Consider the following 19,222-nt stretch of genomic DNA (forward strand, 5'->3'; position numbering starts at 1 on the left):
GTTAACCTGAATCAAACATCTGTTGGATGTGGTTTACAATCTGCAGATTAATGTTACCCCCCATCTGACTGCCAGTTAGAAACTTTCCAGAGGTGCCCCTGTGGAGGTCAAGCAATCAAATGATTGCATCTGCATGGCATGAGGGTAAAGGTTGAAAATATTTCAAAACACACGACATGAAATAAAACCGAGACAATTTATTCAGCTTTAAATACGAGTTTCAGTGAATTATTTCCAGCTTTAATTTAGTATTTTCAACTCCGTGAACACATTCTGTAACTGCTAGTACATTTCAATACATCTGATGTAGTTATTACGTTTAACTTTGCCTTTTTGAACAAAACAAAACAAACAAAAACATAAACCATTTAGGATTTTAATATCCATTCAAGTTTTAGCTTTGCTCATAACCGGGGTTGTTGGCACCTAAGTCCTTTTAAGGAGCAGCTTTTCTTAGCTGAGATCAATGCTCTGTTTAACGACTCTGCCTGATGTGTAAACATGAAATTTGAAGATGAGCCTTACAACTACAATAAAATGTTTTCTTTAGATCCACGGCGTGTTTAAACCCTCAACTTTTAAGATGCATGCAGTATACATGCTTTAAAATCATATTTGCGAGAAACATTCCAAGTCTAAATACTGTATTTACCCATTGTCAGAATGTCAAACAACAAATGTGAAACAAACATTCAGAAAACCATTTTATTAAGTAGCTTTCACAAAAGCCTGTGAGGAAAAAAATGCCTACTTGACGACAAGAAAATGGCTTAAAAAGAACATCATGCTTTAAAAACTGAAGTACGAGAAACAGAAACCTAATTTGCTCACAGTTGGGTTTTTATGAGGTTCATCTTTATAGCTCCTGCAAACAACTATGCATACAGCACATAAAAAAAAGAAAAAAAAAGAAAAGAATTCTCTTTCCAGTGTTGATCCAAATGGCCGTTTATCACAAACATATTAATTTTTTCCATTAAAAACATGATTGGGACAAGCCTTCCTTGCAGGTGCTTCGTTATTCGTCGACTGCTTCTGAGACCAAGAACCCAGCAGCTGCAAATCTCGCTCGTGTTCAAACCCTTTGCCGTTTTTACGTTTGGCACATCACAACCAACAAGCTCAATTGATTTTGCCTAGATTTCAAAGTGACAAAACAACACAAAGACGAGCATAATTGTAAAATACAAGGAAAACGCATAGCTTCCACAAGTGCTCTAAAAATAAAAATCGGAAAAAGTGTGATCCGAGTGTGTTTTCTGCCTCCATTTACTCTGATACCCCTAAATAAAATCAAGCACAACAGACTGGAGGGCTGCAGTTGCTACCTTGTAGGAAGAAAAAAAAAACATGACCGTCACATTAACTGAATCCTCTAAATTGTTCTTAGACATGAGTTTCCCTTTGTTTCACAATTATGCACTACTTTGTGTTTATCCGTCAATCTCAATATAATAAATAAATGTTTGGTTGCAATGTCACAAATCACAAATAAAAAAAAATTCAAAAAGACCCAGGAAGTATGAAAACATTGCAGGGAGTTAGTTGTACATGAAGCGTACGTGAAATGTTTGTAATACCAAAAGGAATCCTTCACATTTTTTGACAGTTTACAGAGAAAACTTCCACTAAATTCCCTCTAGCAACACTTAATTTGTAACAAATATAAAAAAAAAACAGGGAGTGACGTGCACAAATGATACACAGCACTCCTTCTATGCTGAGATTGATCTTGTCATAAAGTTAAAAACAGGCAGGTCAACAGCCTTTTGGATCTAAACGGTCTACTGAGATGAGGAGGATACCTGCCACTGACGAAGAATAGCAAACACCCTTTTAGACTTGTCACGAGGGCCCTGGCGGGAGAGGAAAAAAACAAATAAGCTTAATCGTTTTTGGTTCCCCCCCCACCCCCCTAGACATTATTCGAGCTTTCTACTTGCCTGTGCTTGGATGCCACCTTGTGCGCTGGAGTTCTTCTTTGTGGGCATGAGGAGGTCGAGAGCAGCTTTCCAGCCCTGCTGATTAACGGTCGAGGTTCTGGCCAAAGACGATAAGGCTCCCGGATCCATGTTCTCCTTGCCCTCAGAGATCCAGGGACACCAGTCTCTGTGTTGAGCGAGGGGGTCAAACGCTTTCTTGGGCAAAGGGCCATCCTGATGAGAATTTTATTTTTTTTTTATTAAAAGATGAAATAGTGAGTTTCCAGGGTCTCTAATCAAATTTAACTACAAGAATTTCCATGACGCCCAGTTAAAAATGCAATATTGAGGACAATATTTTAAGTATTTAAGAATTTAAGCCACCTAAAATGGGCTTTTCTTTCAATATTATAGCTCCAATTATCTTTTGTTTTGTCTTGGGTCTAAAAATAGCTCAATAAAACAAAATGCATAGTAAGTGCTGCAGAGGATCACTTAAACATGGTGCGCAGAAGTAACTTTAAGTCTTACTGGACCACCGGTCAATGAGAGACACAGGCGTTTGGGAGGGTGCAGGCTGGCAGCGCCGTCAGTCCCTGAGCCGAATCCCTGACCCCGACTCCGGGTTGCAGGCCTCTTGCCTCTGGTTAAAGGACTCGGCAGATCTTCACTTGGACTCGGCGAGTCTCTGCTTCGGGCACGCGAGGCTACTGGAGAGGCCGTACCTTCATCCTGCATCAAACGCAAACACAAATCAAGCTGGCATCTGCTTGTTATAGGACTTTGCTGTGGGCACAAAGCTTATGTTGCGTATGAATCACGGAATATGACACATTTCATCTAAAAAAAAAAAATGCCTGATAACCTGCACGAAAGGCATATAATTGGGAAAACTTCAAATTTGGACTGAAACATTGTTGTTTACTGCAGGGTTTGATCAACAAATCCCAGAAGGGAACTGCTTGTCCTGTCCTGATACATGACAGCAGCTCCAGTTTTAAAACAATCATTTATTTATTTTTATGCAACACTTTTAAGCATTTAGCAAACTAATCTCTGTTTTTAGATGAAGTCTAAAAGAGTATAGTTGTCTTGATATATTTTCTTTGATTTAGATTTCTACAAATATACTAAGAAGAACGTGCACCCTAACGGTACTGTCTACTGTGCAAAAATAAAACAAAGAAGACCTGTGCTGGATAAAATTATACAGTGTCCTGAAATAGAAAAAAAACCCAAACCATCTCTAATGTATACATAGATCAAACAGTTTAACTACTTCTGGCACGTTAGCTTCCATAGAGCTTGCCTGGTCAGTGCGGGTGGAGTCCTGACTCCGAAGCTTCATGCGACATGGAGTTGTTGGCGCTGGAGTGGGTGAGACTGATCCGGAAGCGTCTCCGTCGGACGCTGCTGACGCGGGCCCTGCGGTGGGACCAGAGGGCCCCGCGGGGTTTGGTGGCGCTTCCGCGTCGCCGCCAAGCCCCTCTATCTGAAGGAAGTTCCACAAGCCCACCTTTCGCATACAGTAGGAGCAGGAGACGGTCGGCAGGCTCATTGCATGCAGAGCTGGGCTGGATAGAGAGAAGAGCGCATTGGTTATGAATTTCGTTTTGAGTTACACGACATTGAGGAAAAATTCATCTTACTTTGCTCCCCAGCCACAGAGAGAAACGATGCATGCGGACACCTGCACGGCCAAAGACTCGGAGCAGGGAGTCCCTCCCTTCCGCTTCTGTTCTTCCTCAATCAACTGCAGCACAGTGCTGATCACATCCTCTGTCAGAGACTGCAAAAAGTAAAAGAAAAATAAAACCCGCACAGGTCAGACAGCTACTTCAGGATAACCAAAGCATGCATTTGGATATGATGGCTATCCTCTTTATGCAGTCCCCAGAAACACTTTACTTTACCATGGACTTGAGCAGCTCTGGACTCATCGCCGGAAGCTGCTGCGTCAGGACGCAGGTGCTCTGGAAGCGCTCCAGAAGGGAAGTAAGAAGCTTCGATGGTTCAGAAGCTGGTACCAACCAGAACCGCTCTGGGAAAAATGAATATTTATTATGAAAATACCAAAGACGTACGCCGTGGCTGCATTAAATACAGCTAAATAACTGCTCCTACCTGGACAGGGAAAGTCGGGCCAAGGACAATACTTTTCATGCTGCGTTTGAAGCTGCCTCGATATTTCCGCAACTCGAGTTTTATCTATTTGAAGAATCAAAGAGAGAAACCTTGACTGCCGTTTAATAACCTCAGCGAAGCCTCGCCAAAACTGTTCCAGCTCTGGAGAAAGTTAGCTGCTTGAAGTCTTGCTTACATTTCTCAATGTCTAACGTTGGCTGTAGGGATGCACAAAGGAAAGCCTGGCAGCTGGAGCACTTAAGCATGTCACAGCCGACGTTGATCCAACCGTACCTGGCGCACATCAGAGGAGACAGGCTGCGTGGCTTGGCTGCCCATTTCATACAGTGCGATGCTAAGGAAATCCCCAGTGCTATTAATAAAAAACGTCCTTGCATTGATAGAATGACATAAGGAGTAAAAATGCATGGATTTATTAGCTAAGGAATAGTCCCAACAACATGCAGCAAAAGGCGAATTCCTCATTGTGAGCTGCAGTGAGAAAAGGATATTGAATACGATTCCACTCTGGAGAAAAAAGCTTCATTGTTGGTAGCTTCACAGGGTGCCTGGGTGTTGCCTTTTACTTCCGGAACGTTTAAATCTCCTCGTTTGCTGAATAAGACCAAAAAAAAAAAAAAAAAATACACACATCTTGACATAATTGGTAACAAAATATTATATATTCTTTCTGAAGAACAGTGTAAAAATCCCATTATTGTTTACAATTTTCAGTTCGTTTGTTAGGAAGGAAATTAAAAGAAAAATAAAAACAGCTAAATGAATAGGACTGCTCAAGATTCACAATGAGTTTCTTGTCAGAATTTGATCATTTCCTCTTTCATCCAGTGTTAACAGCATCAAAAAGAAGAATCATGAAGAAATAAATAAGACTGTAAACAAGAAGATGGATGGATGGCAAAAAAATATGAATAGATAGAAGAGCAACTGCAAGATGAATGGACAAATTGTTGAAGTGAGACTATGATGGGTAGGGGATTGACAGATGGATAGGCAAAAGCATGGATGGATGTACATGCAGGCAGATGAAGGACAAATGATCAATCAAAGCATAGATGGATGAATGGACAAAAAGAACAATGAACAGATATCTTGGGTGAGGATAAGGCAACTGATAGAGTAACAGACAAAATAGTTGATAAGCGGGCATGAAGATGGATGGTCCGATGAATAGATTAATCGATAGATACAACTTAAAAGACAGTGTGATAGAGGAAAACAGCTAAAATATCTATTAGTCTTTTTCTGCAACTCTTGAAATCGTGAACCTCGTTTAGCCTCGACCTCTTTGTCTGTAATTGTGCATCGTAGCTTTAGCAGCAGTGCTTCACAGCTAGTTCAGGACAAAAACAAATAAACCAAATGCACAACAGCTGTAGCATGCTCGTGTGCTGCACCCAGTCCCGTCTTTCAGGCTCTCATAAACCTCAGCAAAGCGAAGGCGCGGCTACATTGAGCTACTCGGCTATGAGCCTAAGCCGTAAGCTAACGTAAACATACAAGGAAATCGCGTGTTGGTTGGCATTAATTACCTGTTGCAATCGACGTCTACTACAGATACCCCCTCATTAAGAAGTTCGCGGACTTTTTCAGGGGAAGCGAGGCTGGATTTATGTTGGTTGGAAAGGGCAATTCGCTCCCCGCGGCTACCACCGTCCGTCGCCATGGTCGACTCTGAATGGTTTCCCTAGAAACTAGGACCTAAGGAAAGATGTTCCTCTTTGCTAACCCGCTCCCCCTCCCACTGACGCCAACAAATTTTAGCAGCCTGCACATGGCATTAGACCACGAATTTATTCATTTATTGGTATCAGTATCATAATATAAAAATATGTCTAGCGCATTATTATTTTTTTCCACATATTTTTTGGCTTTATTGGTTTAAAGCAAGTTCAAAAAGCTATTTCTTTTAAAGAAAAGAAACACAAGCAAACAAACTAATACATAAATAATTATTTAAAAAAAATACATTAAAATGATAGATTAAAAAAAATAGAATTATTATTTCCACATACATTAAAATAGCATCTAATTTAGTTCTTGAGATATTCCACTATTGTTTACAAAGGTCAAAAACAAAAGGTGGAGGAATGTAAACGACAAACAGCAGAAAATGCTATTAGTAAATAGCATAAATTCTGTCTGCTGATCTCTTTTTGCCATTTGGAGATCAGGAAGAAACACTGCACTTTAGATTGGTACTGGGGATACTTTACCCAAGGTTCATAAGTTTTATATTGAAAAAGTATTGCATTAGAAACGTATTTTTCTGCCTAAATCTGTTATTTTTGTAAATATGTTATGCGTGTCAATGAATTTTTTCGCTTTTGACTATAAAACTATATTTTGCTCCATTTGATGACAGTTACTAACTGACTTTTACAAAATACCTTTTTACTCTTACACAAGTAATTTATTGGACAGTCTTTTTTAGTAAAAATGCATTGAAATACTACATTTACCTAACTACATTTCTACCTATATATCTGAGTACTTAAATTAAATTATATATTTTTGATTCAGACCCACGACCAGTTGGTGGCGCTAACTGCTCTCAAACATTGTCTTCCAACTGCTTAGCAATACCAGAAGAAGTAGCGTGTCATCACCGGTGGAGCTAAAAGAAAACCTGTGAATGGCTTCAAAATAGGCTGAAATGTGAAGTGAGACATCGACGCTTTATCGGGCGTTGCGTTTTTTTTCCATGTGACAACCAAAGGGACTGGGCAGTGAAGGGAGAAGAAGGGGACAAAAGATGTCGGACAGTTCAGAGCAGCTGAATAAATTTGAGAAATTGACAGGCAGGCCGCCGCGCGGACCGATGTTAGCAGGTAGGTCAACAGCAACAACATTATGAACATCTCGACGTGATGTTTAATCCCAGCTTTCATGTCACACATTGAAGATTGGCTCAGCGCGGTTTCTCCACTCGGGAGGGCCTCCTCACAAATTGAACCGATAAACATCACATTCATGCCAACAGCCGCTCATACTAGACATTTTAACGAGATGTTTCAGGTGTGCGTTGGAATGGCACCAACATGGCTCTGTTTTGTTGGTTAACGGGTAGTTTTCCTCCTTTCATAGTTGCAGCTTGCGCTTTTCTGCATGCCTTGGACCATAAAACAAGTGTGAAGCCAACCAAATCAATCAAGACTGTTTGTGAAAAGGAATCGCCATCCTTGACAACCACTGTCAAGCTTTTGCTGTACCTGGAAATTAATATTTTTCGTCAAAGTGTTAGAATCTCCCCTGCTCTTCTGAGTTCTCAAGCAGGAATGACCTATTGAAGCTCATTTTACACAGTGAATTTGAATCCAGGCTTTGACTAGACCGCTCGAAAGCTTCATTATGTTCTTACTGAGCCATTCAGAGGTGGGCTTGCAGGCTTTTGTTTCAAATTACCGTTCTGCTGCTTAAGCGATCTTAAGGGCAGAAACCAATGACGAAACATTCAGGATTTTTAGCTAGAAAACTGAATTACTTTTAATTAAGTAAAGCTGTACATGTCTTGAATCAGTGAAGCAGCTACTACAGCCACCACTGTGCCAGAATATCTTCATCAGATTTAAGTCTTTTGAGGACTTTTTTTGACTAGGCTTTTAGACATTTAGAGATTGACCTACCTTTCCTTCAGTCCTTCTGCGTGTGTGTGCGCTTGGCCTTAAAGTCACAAACCAATGACCGAACATTCTTCTTCACTGAATTTCTACCAGACAGCAGAATTTCTGGTTCTCCAGGCCCTGAACTCCCCCCACCAACTACCACCACTGAACTAGACAAACGCTTCAAAGGTATTTTTATGTCCCCCTTGTTCCACCTTGACTCCTCTCTGTCCAGGTCCTCGAACTCCTCCCGCCCGCAGCGGCCATCGCTGCGTCGCTGACAACACTAACCTGTACGTGTTTGGGGGTTACAACCCGGACTATGAAGAGTCGGGAGGCTCTGAAAACGAAGACTACCCGCTGTTCAGGGAGCTTTGGCGGTACCACTTTGCCACGGGCTGCTGGCAGCAGATTCGAACCGAGGGTTACATGCCCACAGAGCTGGCGTCTATGTCAGGTGAAACTCTTGTCCGCCTTGCCTGTAGTTTAGAATCGAAGTCCCGTTGTTCAATATGGAAAGCGGTGTTCTCACCCGGAGTTTATTGTTCTGTGGTCTCTCCAGCGGTTTTACACGGCAACAATCTTCTGGTGTTCGGCGGCACCGGGATTCCCTTCGGGGAGAATAACGGCAACGATGTCCACGTTTGTAACGTGAAGTACAAGCGGTGGTCGCTGCTCAACTGTCGAGGGAAGAAGCCGAACCGGATATATGGACAGGTAGCTGCAGGAATCGGTTCTACGTCTGCGTATTGGACAATTTCTCTCTTTAGTGTTTTATATTTGGATTCTACAGGGTAATGACTGTTGCGGCGCACTGACTGATGTTTTTTTTTTTTTTTCCTCTCCAGGCGATGGTCATTATAAACGGCTTCCTGTATGTGTTTGGCGGAACGACGGGCTACATCTACAGCACAGACCTGCACAGACTCGATCTGACCACCAGGGAATGGATCCACCTCAAACCCAACAACCCGCCTGACGACCTGCCGGAGGAAAGGTAGAGAGCTGGACATCAAGCTGCCACCGAAAGCCAAATACTTATGCTTTCTACTCTCCAAAACGCCCCTGACATCACTTCCTGTTTCTGTGCGTCACAGATACAGGCATGAAATAGCACATGACGGACAGAGGATTTATATTCTGGGAGGTGGAACTTCCTGGACGTCGTACCCTCTAGATAAGGTACGACACCGGCAGTTTCTCTGTATCGATGTTAAAATATTAGTTACTGTAAAATGTTTTGGGTTTCCTTTTTGTAGATACATGCTTATAATCTGGAGACAAACTCTTGGGAGGAGATCACAGCTAAACCTCATGAGAAAATAGGTGTGTATGCTGCACTTTTTTTCCAGAGTTCAGCCTGCTTTTTCTACTAAGTGCTTTGGAAGCAAACCTGCTCCTTCAACTCTTTCACATTAGGTCGCATTTTATTGAGGTTTTATGTGGCAAGACCAACAGAAAAGAGTGCAGAATTGTAAAGTGAAAGGGAAAAACTCTAAATAATTAAAAAGGTAAAGATGTGAAAAGTGTGGGCTGCCTCTGTGTTCGCTCAATACTTCGTAGAACCACGATGCCTCTTTTGAGGCGTCTTTCGAATTGCTGTGAGCGCAGTCATATTGGTTCATCTGTGAACAAAACTGATCAAATACTGTCTAAGATACTTACAAAGCACTCTGTGAAATATCCACCAAAAAAAAAAAAAAAAAAGTAAAACTTCCCCACTTTCTGACAGGATATCCTGCTCCTCGACGATGCCATAGCTGTGTGCAGATACGCAACGGTGAGACAGACGGATCTAAGAAATATCTGCTTGTTTTTCGCACGCTGGCAAACTAACACGCAACTTGTATTCCCCTCCCCCCCCCCCTTTTTTTTTTTTTTTGTAGATGTATTTATTTGTGGAGGCTACAACGGGGAGTTGATACTAGCCGATCTGTGGAAGCTAAACCTGCAAACCTTCCAGTGGAGTAAGCTACCAGCAGAGATGCCTGAGCCAGCCTACTTTCACTGTGCTGCTGTAACCCCTGTTAGTACCTTTCTCCTAATTTAAAAAAAAAAACAAAACTTAAAATTCACCTGTTTATTACACAATAACATTTTGGTGTTTTTCGTCAATGAAAATTTGTGTAGTTTTGACTGGACTGGGAATGAAACGTCTTATTAGCTTTGACCATTTATTAGAACTTTTTCTTTCTGATATTTGTTCTTTTAGCAAGTTCCAGAGAAGTCAACAAATAGGTTGTCGAAGAATATACATGATACTTTAAAAAGTCAGCAAACGTGTGAAATAAATCCAGAAATTTATATTGAATTAAAAGCGTGTTTTCATAAGATGTCTGGCGTCCAGCCAGTCAAACTGTTCTAACGCTGCTGTTCTTCCCAGGCCGGCTGCATGTACATTCATGGAGGCGTGGTGAACATCCACGAGAACAAGAGGACTGGCTCTTTGTTTAAGATCTGGCTGACTGTTCCCAGCCTGCTGGAGCTGTGCTGGGAGAAGCTTCTCAAAGCCTTCCCCCACCTGACCTCTCTCCCCACCTTTCACCTGTACAACCTGGGCCTCACGGAGGAGCTCGTAGACCGTGTCAAGTAGGCGCAGAGGAACGGGAGAAATTTCCCAGCAGGACTCTGTAAGATGCCTGATGTAGCTGCCCCCCCCCGCCCCCCATCCCGCCTTAAAGCCAAAAACAATGGGATGCCTTTTTTTTTCTTTTTTTTTTAAGTTCCTGTATTTTTTTTGATTTTTTTTTTTTTTTTTTTTGTAGATACGGCGATGAGTGTCAGTATTTCTTGGAATGTTTTATGGATTTTACTCTAATCCCTGTGCCATCACTGCATCTGTACAGCGTTTGGATTCTGGACGTCCTCTTCCGACAAACTGACAAGTTGTAAAACAATACAGAAAACTATATTTTGCCATGTGAAAAGTCAGATGCTATTTACTCTCACTTCTGCAAATCCTCCAGATATTTTATAAATTCAGAGTGAAGGGAATAATGGATGTATATTTATTTCAAGGACTTGATCACTTTTTGCTGGATCCCCCTCACCCCCCACATCATGAACTGATATTGCTCTTTGCACATTTCCCCTCCTCTGATGTTCTCGTAGATAATTTTCTTATTTAATAGATCCTTTATTCATCTGTGGCTAGTTATTTCAGTCTAGAGGGCGACACATTGGTTTGCCAATTTTTCACAGTTACACTGACACCATACAGCTCTTACTGTCCTTTCCCCTGAGGGGACCTTCTCCGCTCCAAGTTGTCAGATGAATTAATAGTCGTGCAAGTTTCAGCACTCTAGTTATCTTGCCAATTTGCACGGGCGGACAAACAAAGCTTTTATCTCGCCTCGGAAACGTTATAAAATGTTTCAGATCATTTGTGGTCAAATTGCCTAACATTTGTGCAGACACTGGGTGTTCATTGCCATGACGAGAACATTTGCGACTTGGTTTTTGTCTCCGTCCCTCCCCCTCGCCCCTTTACAGCTTAAACATAAAATGAAGGAGAATATTTGGGTTATTTCCCCCGATTGTGTCGACTCCTAGCTTTATTTGTGAAACCGCACCTCACTGTGAATCGGGTGCCGTTTGAACCTCAAGCTTTTCGTTCGTTGACGCTTTTTACCTTCTGTTGAAGACGATGGCTTTGCACCGAGAGCTGCTTCAGTAACAGTCGTTTATCCTGCAGTGCCTTTTTCTGAGATGCATGTTTAACCCCATCGGATATTCCAGTCAGTGCATACAGGTGCTCATTTTTAAACTCTCCCCTGTAATAACCAGATCAGTAACTCCTAAATCGACTGCAGCGCATTCTCGTAAAATAATTGACACTTAATGTTTTAAAGACGCCAAATATTGCTTCACTTTGAGATCTTTGGTTTGACCCCACCCCACCCCACCGGTGCATGAATCCTCTTATTTTAAACTTCTGCACTGCCTTCCCAGATTCTTTAATGCATGATGCCTGTACCTGCTTTTCAAACAAAGAAAAAAAAAATCTTTACTTTTAAAATATGCTTTACAGGTTTCCTATAAAAAAATTAAAATTAAAAAAAAAGTTGTACAGTCTGATTTTATGAACATTGTCAATAAAAGTATTGTTCAAATATAGCCTTGCTCACATGACTAATTCCCTTAAGATGTGCAGTAAAGAAAAAACATTTTAAAGTAACAAAAGTGGACACATTTGCGAACTTGTTCAGCTTTGTTTCTCCAAGTTTAAGTTGCAAACCTTTTGACTCCAGATGTAGACACAGACTTTTTTTTTTTTGTTCCGGCATTTGAAAATACTTCTAGATGACTTCAATATTTCGTAGAATTTGTTAAAGCCACATAATTTATCATCAATTAAAAGTTTCACTAACTGCGTCAATCAGTGCAAAACTAGAAATGTCTAACATTTTATTTGGGAAATTTATTACATTTTATTTAATCACATTCCAAAAGTTTACATCAGTAGTCAAGATTCACAAATATCAAAAGCACTAGGAAAATGTTTCAGGAAACAAACGGCACAGCATCAATCGTAGGTCAGAGAAGACGATTCAAACACTCAGATGGTTTCCCAGTTTTTGTGCATCTGAAACCAAATCCAAGGAAAATGGAAAAAAAAAAAACGGTGATCTTTCGGCATAAAGCAGAACGGATGCATTCTTTTCTTTGCAAACAGATTAACATGAGCGCGGAGAAGGAGCGAAGAAGTAAACGGCCAAAACGATGAAGTATACCGCCACTAGGGCTGTACCTGCAAACACAAAGAGGACGATTAGTGGCTTTTTTAAAAATTATTTTCATTTTTATAACAATTAGTGTTGAGCCTCGCTAAGTGGAAGCAGGAGTTTGCAACATGAGGAACTTACCCTGAAAGTAGTCACACTTCCCATCCATGAAGATGTAGTTCACCAGGATGACGCTGAAGATGCTGGCCCAAAGATGAATGTCACTGAACACGAGCACAAATCCCACATCCTGGACACAAGAAAAAAAATAAAATAAAATTTAGATTAAGCCAGTCAAGTTGAGCAGCTCATCACAGACAATGTGTGAAAATATTACACCCAGCAGAGGAAATGCTTCGTTTATGTGCGAGGTTAGGCTACTGCAATAAAAGATGAATTCCTTTTAACATGCTTACAAAAGGTGACAATAACAGAGTAGGATGCGCTACAAAGAAGTAAAACATACTCACGTAGAAAGCATTAAACAGGACAAGAAGTGGAATCTGTATCATGCAAACCTGCACAGCAATGCAACTGCCTACTTCAAGACTGCAAGAGAGTTAGAAATATACACATTTTCAGACTGTACTGAGAGATTGTCAAAAGAATTTCTGTACAATTTGACATCATGTGTCTCTTACAACTCCCATTACTTGAAATACTACAGTTTGATAGAAGTTACCATGACAAAAACATAAAAGATCTACTCAAACCTCAAGCTGATATTGTTCTGCAGCGCAAACTGGATCCCGTTGACAATCTCGGGAAGCTCCGGCACCATCGCCAATACGGTGACGCCGATGAAGTACTGCAGGGAAACGAGACCCATCTGAGTGCAAGTGGAAAAGTTCCAGTCTCGTCGATTGAACCAAATGGTTTGCATTTTAACTACCTGGGAGACGGAGGAATGACTCAGGATGGGCTCGATGTTGACGGTGCAAAGATCCGCACAGCTGGCCATGAGCACCGTGGCAAAAATCAACACTGCGAGAGCTCTCCATCTGGACCAGTGGACAACAGGGTGACCTGATGGCAGCAGGCATCTTATTAACCACCAACACACTCAAAATAGATCCATTTAAATATCTGTGTGCCACGTTTAAATGTCGACTTGGCACAAGTTTTTGTAGCAGTGAAAGGAATTCACAAATTTCTATGAAAAAAAAATTGTTTTGGCATGCATGACCAACTTAAGCTGGAAATCAAGCACTTAAGATTGTCACGTGCATGCAGTTTTTCAGGCAAGCAACATGCAGAAGGTTTTAAGTATTTCATGCGAAGAACCACATGCAGCCCACACACCTGTCGGAATGCGGCCAGGTGCAGTAATGCTGGCATTAATACACATGTTGGTCGGAACCAGATGGGCAGCTGTGACCTCACCAGTGGGATTGTTGGTGTTGCTACCCTCCTGTGCATACTGACCGTGTGCTTGTCCCCCGTGACCGTCGCTGACATGGATATCATAAATGTGTGCGTGGGTCTTGAGTGTGAAGATGAGCCCGATCAGATAGGAAGCAGGCAGCAGGACGGAAATGGTGTACACCAGAGGCCTAGGAAAAAAAAACAAAAAAAAAAAACATTTCCTAATTAATCCGAACTCGGGTGGAATAACTGCGCAGAAAATGCATTTCAGAATTTAAATGATTTTACTTACTCAATATGGGACAGAATTAAATGTGGGTCAGCTGTAGTCTGTTGGGGGGGGGGCAAAGAGAAAGTGTTACCCGAGTTTCATTTGTACGTATATACAAGTATAAAAATATTCCTGTAAAAATCTTGAACTTGTTCTGCCAAAAGTTGGAAAAAAGCCGCCCACCGTGTCATAGCGACAGTCCTTGCAGGTGAACGGTACGGTGCCGTTACCGGGAGTACTGGAGCAGCTTTCGCACACCAGGTTACCGAAGGTCTTTGAGAAAAGGGTGGGTGCAAACACACCTACAGAGCGAAGCCCAAATCTCATTAGGATGAATCTGGGAAAACGTTTAAAATAACCAAACGCGACAATCCTTACCTCCAATGGATATGAAGAGCAAAGCTGAGCTCACGCCGGCCGAGCGGCTGTTAAATCTCTGCTCACTGTGTTTGATTCCTCCAATAGTCATACAAATACCCTGCAAAAGAGTTTTAGAATCAATTAGACTTGCAGGCAGGCAGGCAGGCGGCTGTGCGCTCACGCGTCCTTCAGTGACGCTTACGGGGATGAACAGAATGCACCCAATCAGAGTGCCAGCCAGTGCAGATTTGACGACCTCCTCGTAACAATTACTGCCGGCGCGATGCCCCCGAAGCAGCGCCGTGATGTAGAAGGTCATCTCCGTGATGGAGCCGAACGTCGCGTTGACAACCGCCCCCACTGCGAAGTTGCTCTGTGCGGAAATGCTGAGCAGAGCACAACAGCGAAACCGAAACATGAATTCTACACGTACTACTTTTCCATACCACTTATTTTATATAAGATACTTTACCTTGCAATTCCCATGCCTATATAGTAGGACAGGGGAATTATGGACGTGATGGCTATCGTGAACATGGTCTCTGTGCTGAAGTATTCATGCTCTCGGTCAGCGTAGCCAGCGATTACAGTCACGAATACCAACGGTAACAAGTCTGCCAGAAGAGATGAAGGAAAACAAAGGGATGCGTCGTCTTTAAAAAAATTAATAAATAAAAGCCCCCCGCCCCATTCATGACCAGCTAAAAAAGGATACTGAGAGCAAAGATGTTGATCCCTTGGACTGTGTATTTGTAGTAATGCACATTGAAGGCCTGATAACAGTACAAGACAACTCTCGTCTCACACACGTCCTTCTGGAAGATCAAATAAGAGAGCAAATGGTTAAAAAAAAAATTTTTTTAATTGCTTAACTAGTTGAAAGCATTGCAGAGCGATCAGATTAAAAGGAAGTCAGTTGCAACAACAAGTTATTTATAATGATCTACCTTTAGCCCTACGACGGAAAATAAAAAAAAGAAAAGTTTTGGTTTCGTGGACAGAAAACTCAACCAAATCCCATTATGCAACCTACTCACAATTTTGCATAAATTACGACAAGTTCTTCATGAATGGTCATTGTTAAAATCAACTCATAGGAAACCTTATCCAGCGAATAGATCTCGATGTCCTCCGGTGCCATGAGGAGGACTGTGGTCAGGATGCGGCTGTTCATCTTTGCAATGGGGATGGTGAAGACCGGAAGCCAGGACAGGACAAATGCGAGGCAGTGGACCACAGCCAGGACTGGGTAGCCCAGCAACAACCAAAGCAAAGTGCCGACGCGGCACTGCGGAGACACAACGGGGAAACCGACTTAGTAGCATGATAATCGTGGATAATCATGAAATGCATCCTGACGCTCTCACCCAGTGCTTTGTGGTTTTTCTTGGCGGACGAGTCGGAACGGGGATCTCAACAGGGAGAGGGGAGGACACCAGAAGAGGTGCGCAGTCCGTGTCCCCAACCAGATCCTTATCATCGTGCTCTTGTGGAACAATGTCACAGTTTGTCGGCTTCACGGCAGACGTGTCAACTAAATGACAAGCCTGGAATTTTAAAAAGTAGAATATAGAAAATAGTCCATTATGAAAAAAAAACATTTGCCTAGAAAACGTGGAGGATTTATATCCATTTACCCTTTGTATGGATTTTCCAAACGGCCAAATTATATACCAGGCCAACTTTAAACAGACTTTACCTGAAAGGAGCAAAAAAATGGCTCAGCGACATGCAGTAAAAACGCTCATGTTTCTTAATGATGCAGCTGGTTCTAGAATACATACCATAAGGGACACCAAAGACAGTCAGAAACATCACAGGACAAATGAGCAGGTAGGTCAAGGAGACCCACCAGCCAAATAAAAACACATATGCCATGTTCCCAACGGTGACCACTGGAACTGGAGGAAAGAAAGCAAAGAGCTTCCAGGTAAGAGCAAAGTACTTGCGTGTAAGCATAAAAATTCAATAATAGAGCTGCACAATATATCGCAAAGTAATCATTGTTTCAGTACCACTGCACTTGGATTTGGCGAAGAACTAACTAGACAAGAATATGCGCTGCTAGGCAATTATTCGAATACCAGGTATTTCTGCCCTCTATGAAATATTTTTGCAACATTTACAATATGGAGCAAAATTTTAGAAGGTAAAAAGGGATAAGGGGTCAGAGTTTTTAAGGGACATCAGCCAAGCCAAGTCATTTCATTTCATTTCCAAAACAGCAAAAGTTGGCCAAAAGCAACTCTCAGTAAAACCCACATGATGGTGGAAATAAAGGGTTTGGTTTTGTTGTTTTCTTTCCCCCAAAGCTGAACAGACTGCTCATTATCTAGAGTCAATATTTGCAATGCACCAGAAAGCCAGTTTTCAGTAAATTGCTTATTTATCCCAGAGTTATATCTTCGCAGCAGCATTCTCAAAGAACAGCGCATTTTGCTTGTTTCTCCTAATATTGTGCTCTCCTGTTGAACAGAAAGAAAAGACCTTCAGTGTTCTTAACAATGCTGAGGTCGGTGTGCAGTTCCTTGTCGATGTCAGATCGGTCTTCGATTGGTTTCTCGGTCACGTTGCCCTTCCATTTTCTAAATCCAAACTGGAAAACAAAAACAAAATGCAGAATATTATATTATGCCAATGTAGACTTCCGTACCACCTTGGAAAAAGTTTCTCCCATCCTTCGTAGCAAAAAACATCTCAAGCTCAGTCAGATTGTACTTGGTGTTCACATTTTTTTGTCCAAAACGTTTTTTTGTGTGTGTGTTTTTGCATCATTTGATCAGCAAAATGTGTTGCAGATATCTGCCATGTCCTCCACATTACTTGAAACGAGCCGAAAGCAGTCCTTGAAACATTGTTCTGATTTCTTCAACCCCCTACATCTTCTTTTGTCACTTTATTTGCTAAGAGTACTTTGGTGGTGAAATAGCCGATTTGACGCAGTAATCGTCCCCTACCTTGTAGTTGTTAGCCTCTCTGTGTGCTTCCACCTCATTGTCGACTCTGATGGTCGTCCTCGAGGTGCCATCATGCCATCCTTCCTCTCCATGCCTCGGGAGAGAGTTCCCATGTGCTCCTATTGTAAATGTCAATCGTTTTATTTTTGTAGCTATTCTTTTATCCAATTCAGACATGACAGGTGGAGGAATCGGGACGACAAGAGAGGTTTGGGCAAGTGAGAATAAACTCATTCACCTCTGGAGACAGCAAGCAGGCATTTCGGCGTGAACTGGCAGAAGTGATGAACAGAACCGTCGGGGGAGGGTGTCGCCAGTGCGCCCACATCTGGATGATGGGGCCCAACAAACAGCCTCTCAGGCTGGATCTGCAGTCGGGGGAACCGCTGATGATGCTCAGGATCGCAACAGTATTCTGATGGGGGGGAAAAAAAAAAAAAGAAAGTCTTCTACACAGTCTGGATGTGGATTGTGACCGACATCCACAGCTAATGCCCTCCTGTGGAAATGTGTGAGACTAACAAAAAACTCATGAGAGTCATGCAGCGTTCTTCTCCATTTGCCCTCTTCCAAGACTGATCACATTTTTAATGCGTTACAGCACACAAATGAGAGAGGGCTATGCTTTGATTTGAAATTCAAAACATAGACATGCTGGTAATACAATACGTGATCTGTATACATAAGAGAGAAAGTTTTCTACATTAAAAAAAAAAAAAGTCTAAAATGATAAATGGCTTTTGGAAACAAGTTAGTCAATAATTCAAAATTGATTTTTATATACACAGCAACACATAATTCAGGATCACTGCAATATACTGCATTAATCCAAGCTGTGATAATCAATTGTACATTCTTCCCAGTAGTTTTAAACATACAATCTTAACAACGGCATTAAATTGGTTAAAAAGTTCCAAAGTAATCATAATGTCCCTAAAATGTACTTCTGATGACCTTTGCATGCAAAATTTAACTATTAAAACGTTAAAAATTGAGATGTCATGGCTGCGCAGGTGAATTTAAGACAAAAGCAGTTAGCCACGAAGCATTAAGCAAACTGATTTAAAAAAACGCACATACAGGTGCGCATTAGTTGGGAGAAAATGAAGCAGTTTGTATCACCTGTTGATTCAGCCACTGATCTTTTCCGAAGGTTAGGGTCGACTTCTCCAGGCAGCAACGAAGGCGTTTTAAATGACATTTTGTGTGTTTTTCTTTTTTCCACTCTCCAAATGAGCTCTCAGTGTTTGGTCTCCCCGTTATGCCAGCCGGCCGCGGACTGGCGTGTCATCACTGACAGAGAGGGTGGTGGTGTGCTTCAAGCTGTGCTTTTTATTTTCTTCCTCCATTGCAAAATTTTTAATTTACTCAGTTTTATTTTGCACTTAATTAGGCTTTATTCTCTATGCGCCACGTGATTAACCTCTAAATATTTTTAGTTTTGTTCATATTTTTTGACAAAACTTTGACTTTTTGATCGATTTAATGAAAGCGTGTGTTTAGCGCCTCACGCGGTGTAATTGGGACACAGCACGAGACGCAGCAAAAGCCGATTTCAACTTTATTTGTAGAACACGTCGTGTACAATTATCACAAACTCACTATGCTGAAAAAAGAAATGTAAAAATAATTTAAAAAAAAAAGACAATGGTAATTTATAAAACGCCTTTTACAAAAGCATGAATAAAACACGTAATATGTGAGCTCACATGTAGATTAATGTTGATAAAAATAAAAGTGAAATGTATGGAAAAAACTTTGGTTCAACACAATATGAACATAGTTACTAACAGCACCAAACTCTAAACTCTGATTTGATTCTTGGCATAACCACAACCTATAAACCATAAAGGTCTGTGTTACTATCCAAGAG

The 19,222-nt window shown here is 41.5% G+C and overlaps 3 protein-coding genes across 6 annotated transcripts in view; 1 reads left to right on the forward strand and 2 right to left on the reverse strand.

Moving 5' to 3' along the window:
* Window positions 1-5,763, reverse strand: part of LOC103459260 (ubiquitin-conjugating enzyme E2 H) — a 29,622-nt gene extending 23,859 nt beyond the window's left edge. For 2 of the 4 annotated variants that reach the window (XR_001776220.1, XR_001776219.1), the window contains exons 1-10: window positions 5,600-5,763; window positions 4,559-4,661; window positions 4,243-4,393; window positions 4,047-4,130; window positions 3,836-3,963; window positions 3,572-3,711; window positions 3,232-3,496; window positions 2,454-2,654; window positions 1,944-2,156; window positions 1,806-1,856 (exon numbers count right to left, since the gene is read on the reverse strand). Coding sequence is in view for 2 of the 4 variants with exons in the window: in XM_008400679.2 (XP_008398901.2) it covers window positions 1,785-1,856; window positions 1,944-2,156; window positions 2,454-2,654; window positions 3,232-3,496; window positions 3,572-3,711; window positions 3,836-3,963; window positions 4,047-4,130; window positions 4,243-4,393; window positions 4,559-4,661; window positions 5,600-5,733 (1,491 nt within the window). In the remaining 2 variants the exon portion in view is untranslated. Of the gene's footprint in view, window positions 1-691; window positions 1,857-1,943; window positions 2,157-2,453; window positions 2,655-3,231; window positions 3,497-3,571; window positions 3,712-3,835; window positions 3,964-4,046; window positions 4,131-4,242; window positions 4,394-4,558; window positions 4,662-5,599 lie in introns of those variants that run through there. The other 2 variants (XM_008400679.2, XM_008400680.2) reach the window with 2 other exon arrangements.
* Window positions 5,764-6,634: 871 nt separating this feature from the next.
* klhdc10 (kelch domain containing 10) lies at window positions 6,635-12,281 on the forward strand. The gene is made up of 9 exons (XM_008400683.2): window positions 6,635-6,898; window positions 7,908-8,129; window positions 8,235-8,389; window positions 8,521-8,669; window positions 8,770-8,854; window positions 8,932-8,998; window positions 9,405-9,452; window positions 9,559-9,698; window positions 10,056-12,281. The coding sequence occupies exons 1-9, from the start codon at window positions 6,823-6,825 to the stop codon at window positions 10,263-10,265; spliced, it is 1,152 nt and encodes a 383-aa protein (XP_008398905.1). The 5' UTR covers window positions 6,635-6,822; the 3' UTR covers window positions 10,266-12,281.
* On the reverse strand, window positions 12,066-18,691 carry cax1 (cation/H+ exchanger protein 1). The gene is made up of 20 exons (XM_008400682.2): window positions 18,472-18,691; window positions 17,588-17,764; window positions 17,350-17,468; window positions 16,880-16,988; window positions 16,177-16,293; window positions 16,030-16,091; window positions 15,760-15,939; window positions 15,495-15,680; window positions 15,108-15,207; window positions 14,865-15,006; window positions 14,595-14,778; window positions 14,411-14,510; window positions 14,216-14,334; window positions 14,054-14,091; window positions 13,822-13,949; window positions 13,289-13,422; window positions 13,110-13,204; window positions 12,867-12,945; window positions 12,538-12,646; window positions 12,066-12,422 (listed from the first exon to the last, which is right to left on the reverse strand). The coding sequence occupies exons 1-20, from the start codon at window positions 18,548-18,550 to the stop codon at window positions 12,349-12,351; spliced, it is 2,331 nt and encodes a 776-aa protein (XP_008398904.1). The 5' UTR covers window positions 18,551-18,691; the 3' UTR covers window positions 12,066-12,348.
* Between the last annotated feature and the right edge of the window lie 531 nt (window positions 18,692-19,222).

This window comes from Poecilia reticulata, linkage group LG23 (genome assembly GCF_000633615.1).
Source record: "Poecilia reticulata strain Guanapo linkage group LG23, Guppy_female_1.0+MT, whole genome shotgun sequence".
Taxonomy (NCBI): Eukaryota; Metazoa; Chordata; class Actinopteri; order Cyprinodontiformes; family Poeciliidae; genus Poecilia; species Poecilia reticulata.

Coding starts and splice junctions, on each gene's coding strand:
- klhdc10 (XM_008400683.2), top strand. CDS start 6,823: ATGTCGGACAGTTCAGAGCAGCTGAATAAATTTGAGAAATTGACAGGC. Junction 6,899..7,907: donor GCGCGGACCGATGTTAGCAG/GTAGGTCAACAG, acceptor CTCTCTGTCCAG/GTCCTCGAACTCCTCCCGCC. Junction 8,855..8,931: donor CGTCGTACCCTCTAGATAAG/GTACGACACCGG, acceptor TCCTTTTTGTAG/ATACATGCTTATAATCTGGA.
- cax1 (XM_008400682.2), bottom strand. CDS start 18,550: ATGTCATTTAAAACGCCTTCGTTGCTGCCTGGAGAAGTCGACCCTAAC. Junction 17,765..18,471: donor ATCAGTGGCTGAATCAACAG/GTGATACAAACT, acceptor CCCCCCCATCAG/AATACTGTTGCGATCCTGAG. Junction 13,950..14,053: donor TTAATTCTGTCCCATATTGA/GTAAGTAAAATC, acceptor TTTTTTTCCTAG/GCCTCTGGTGTACACCATTT.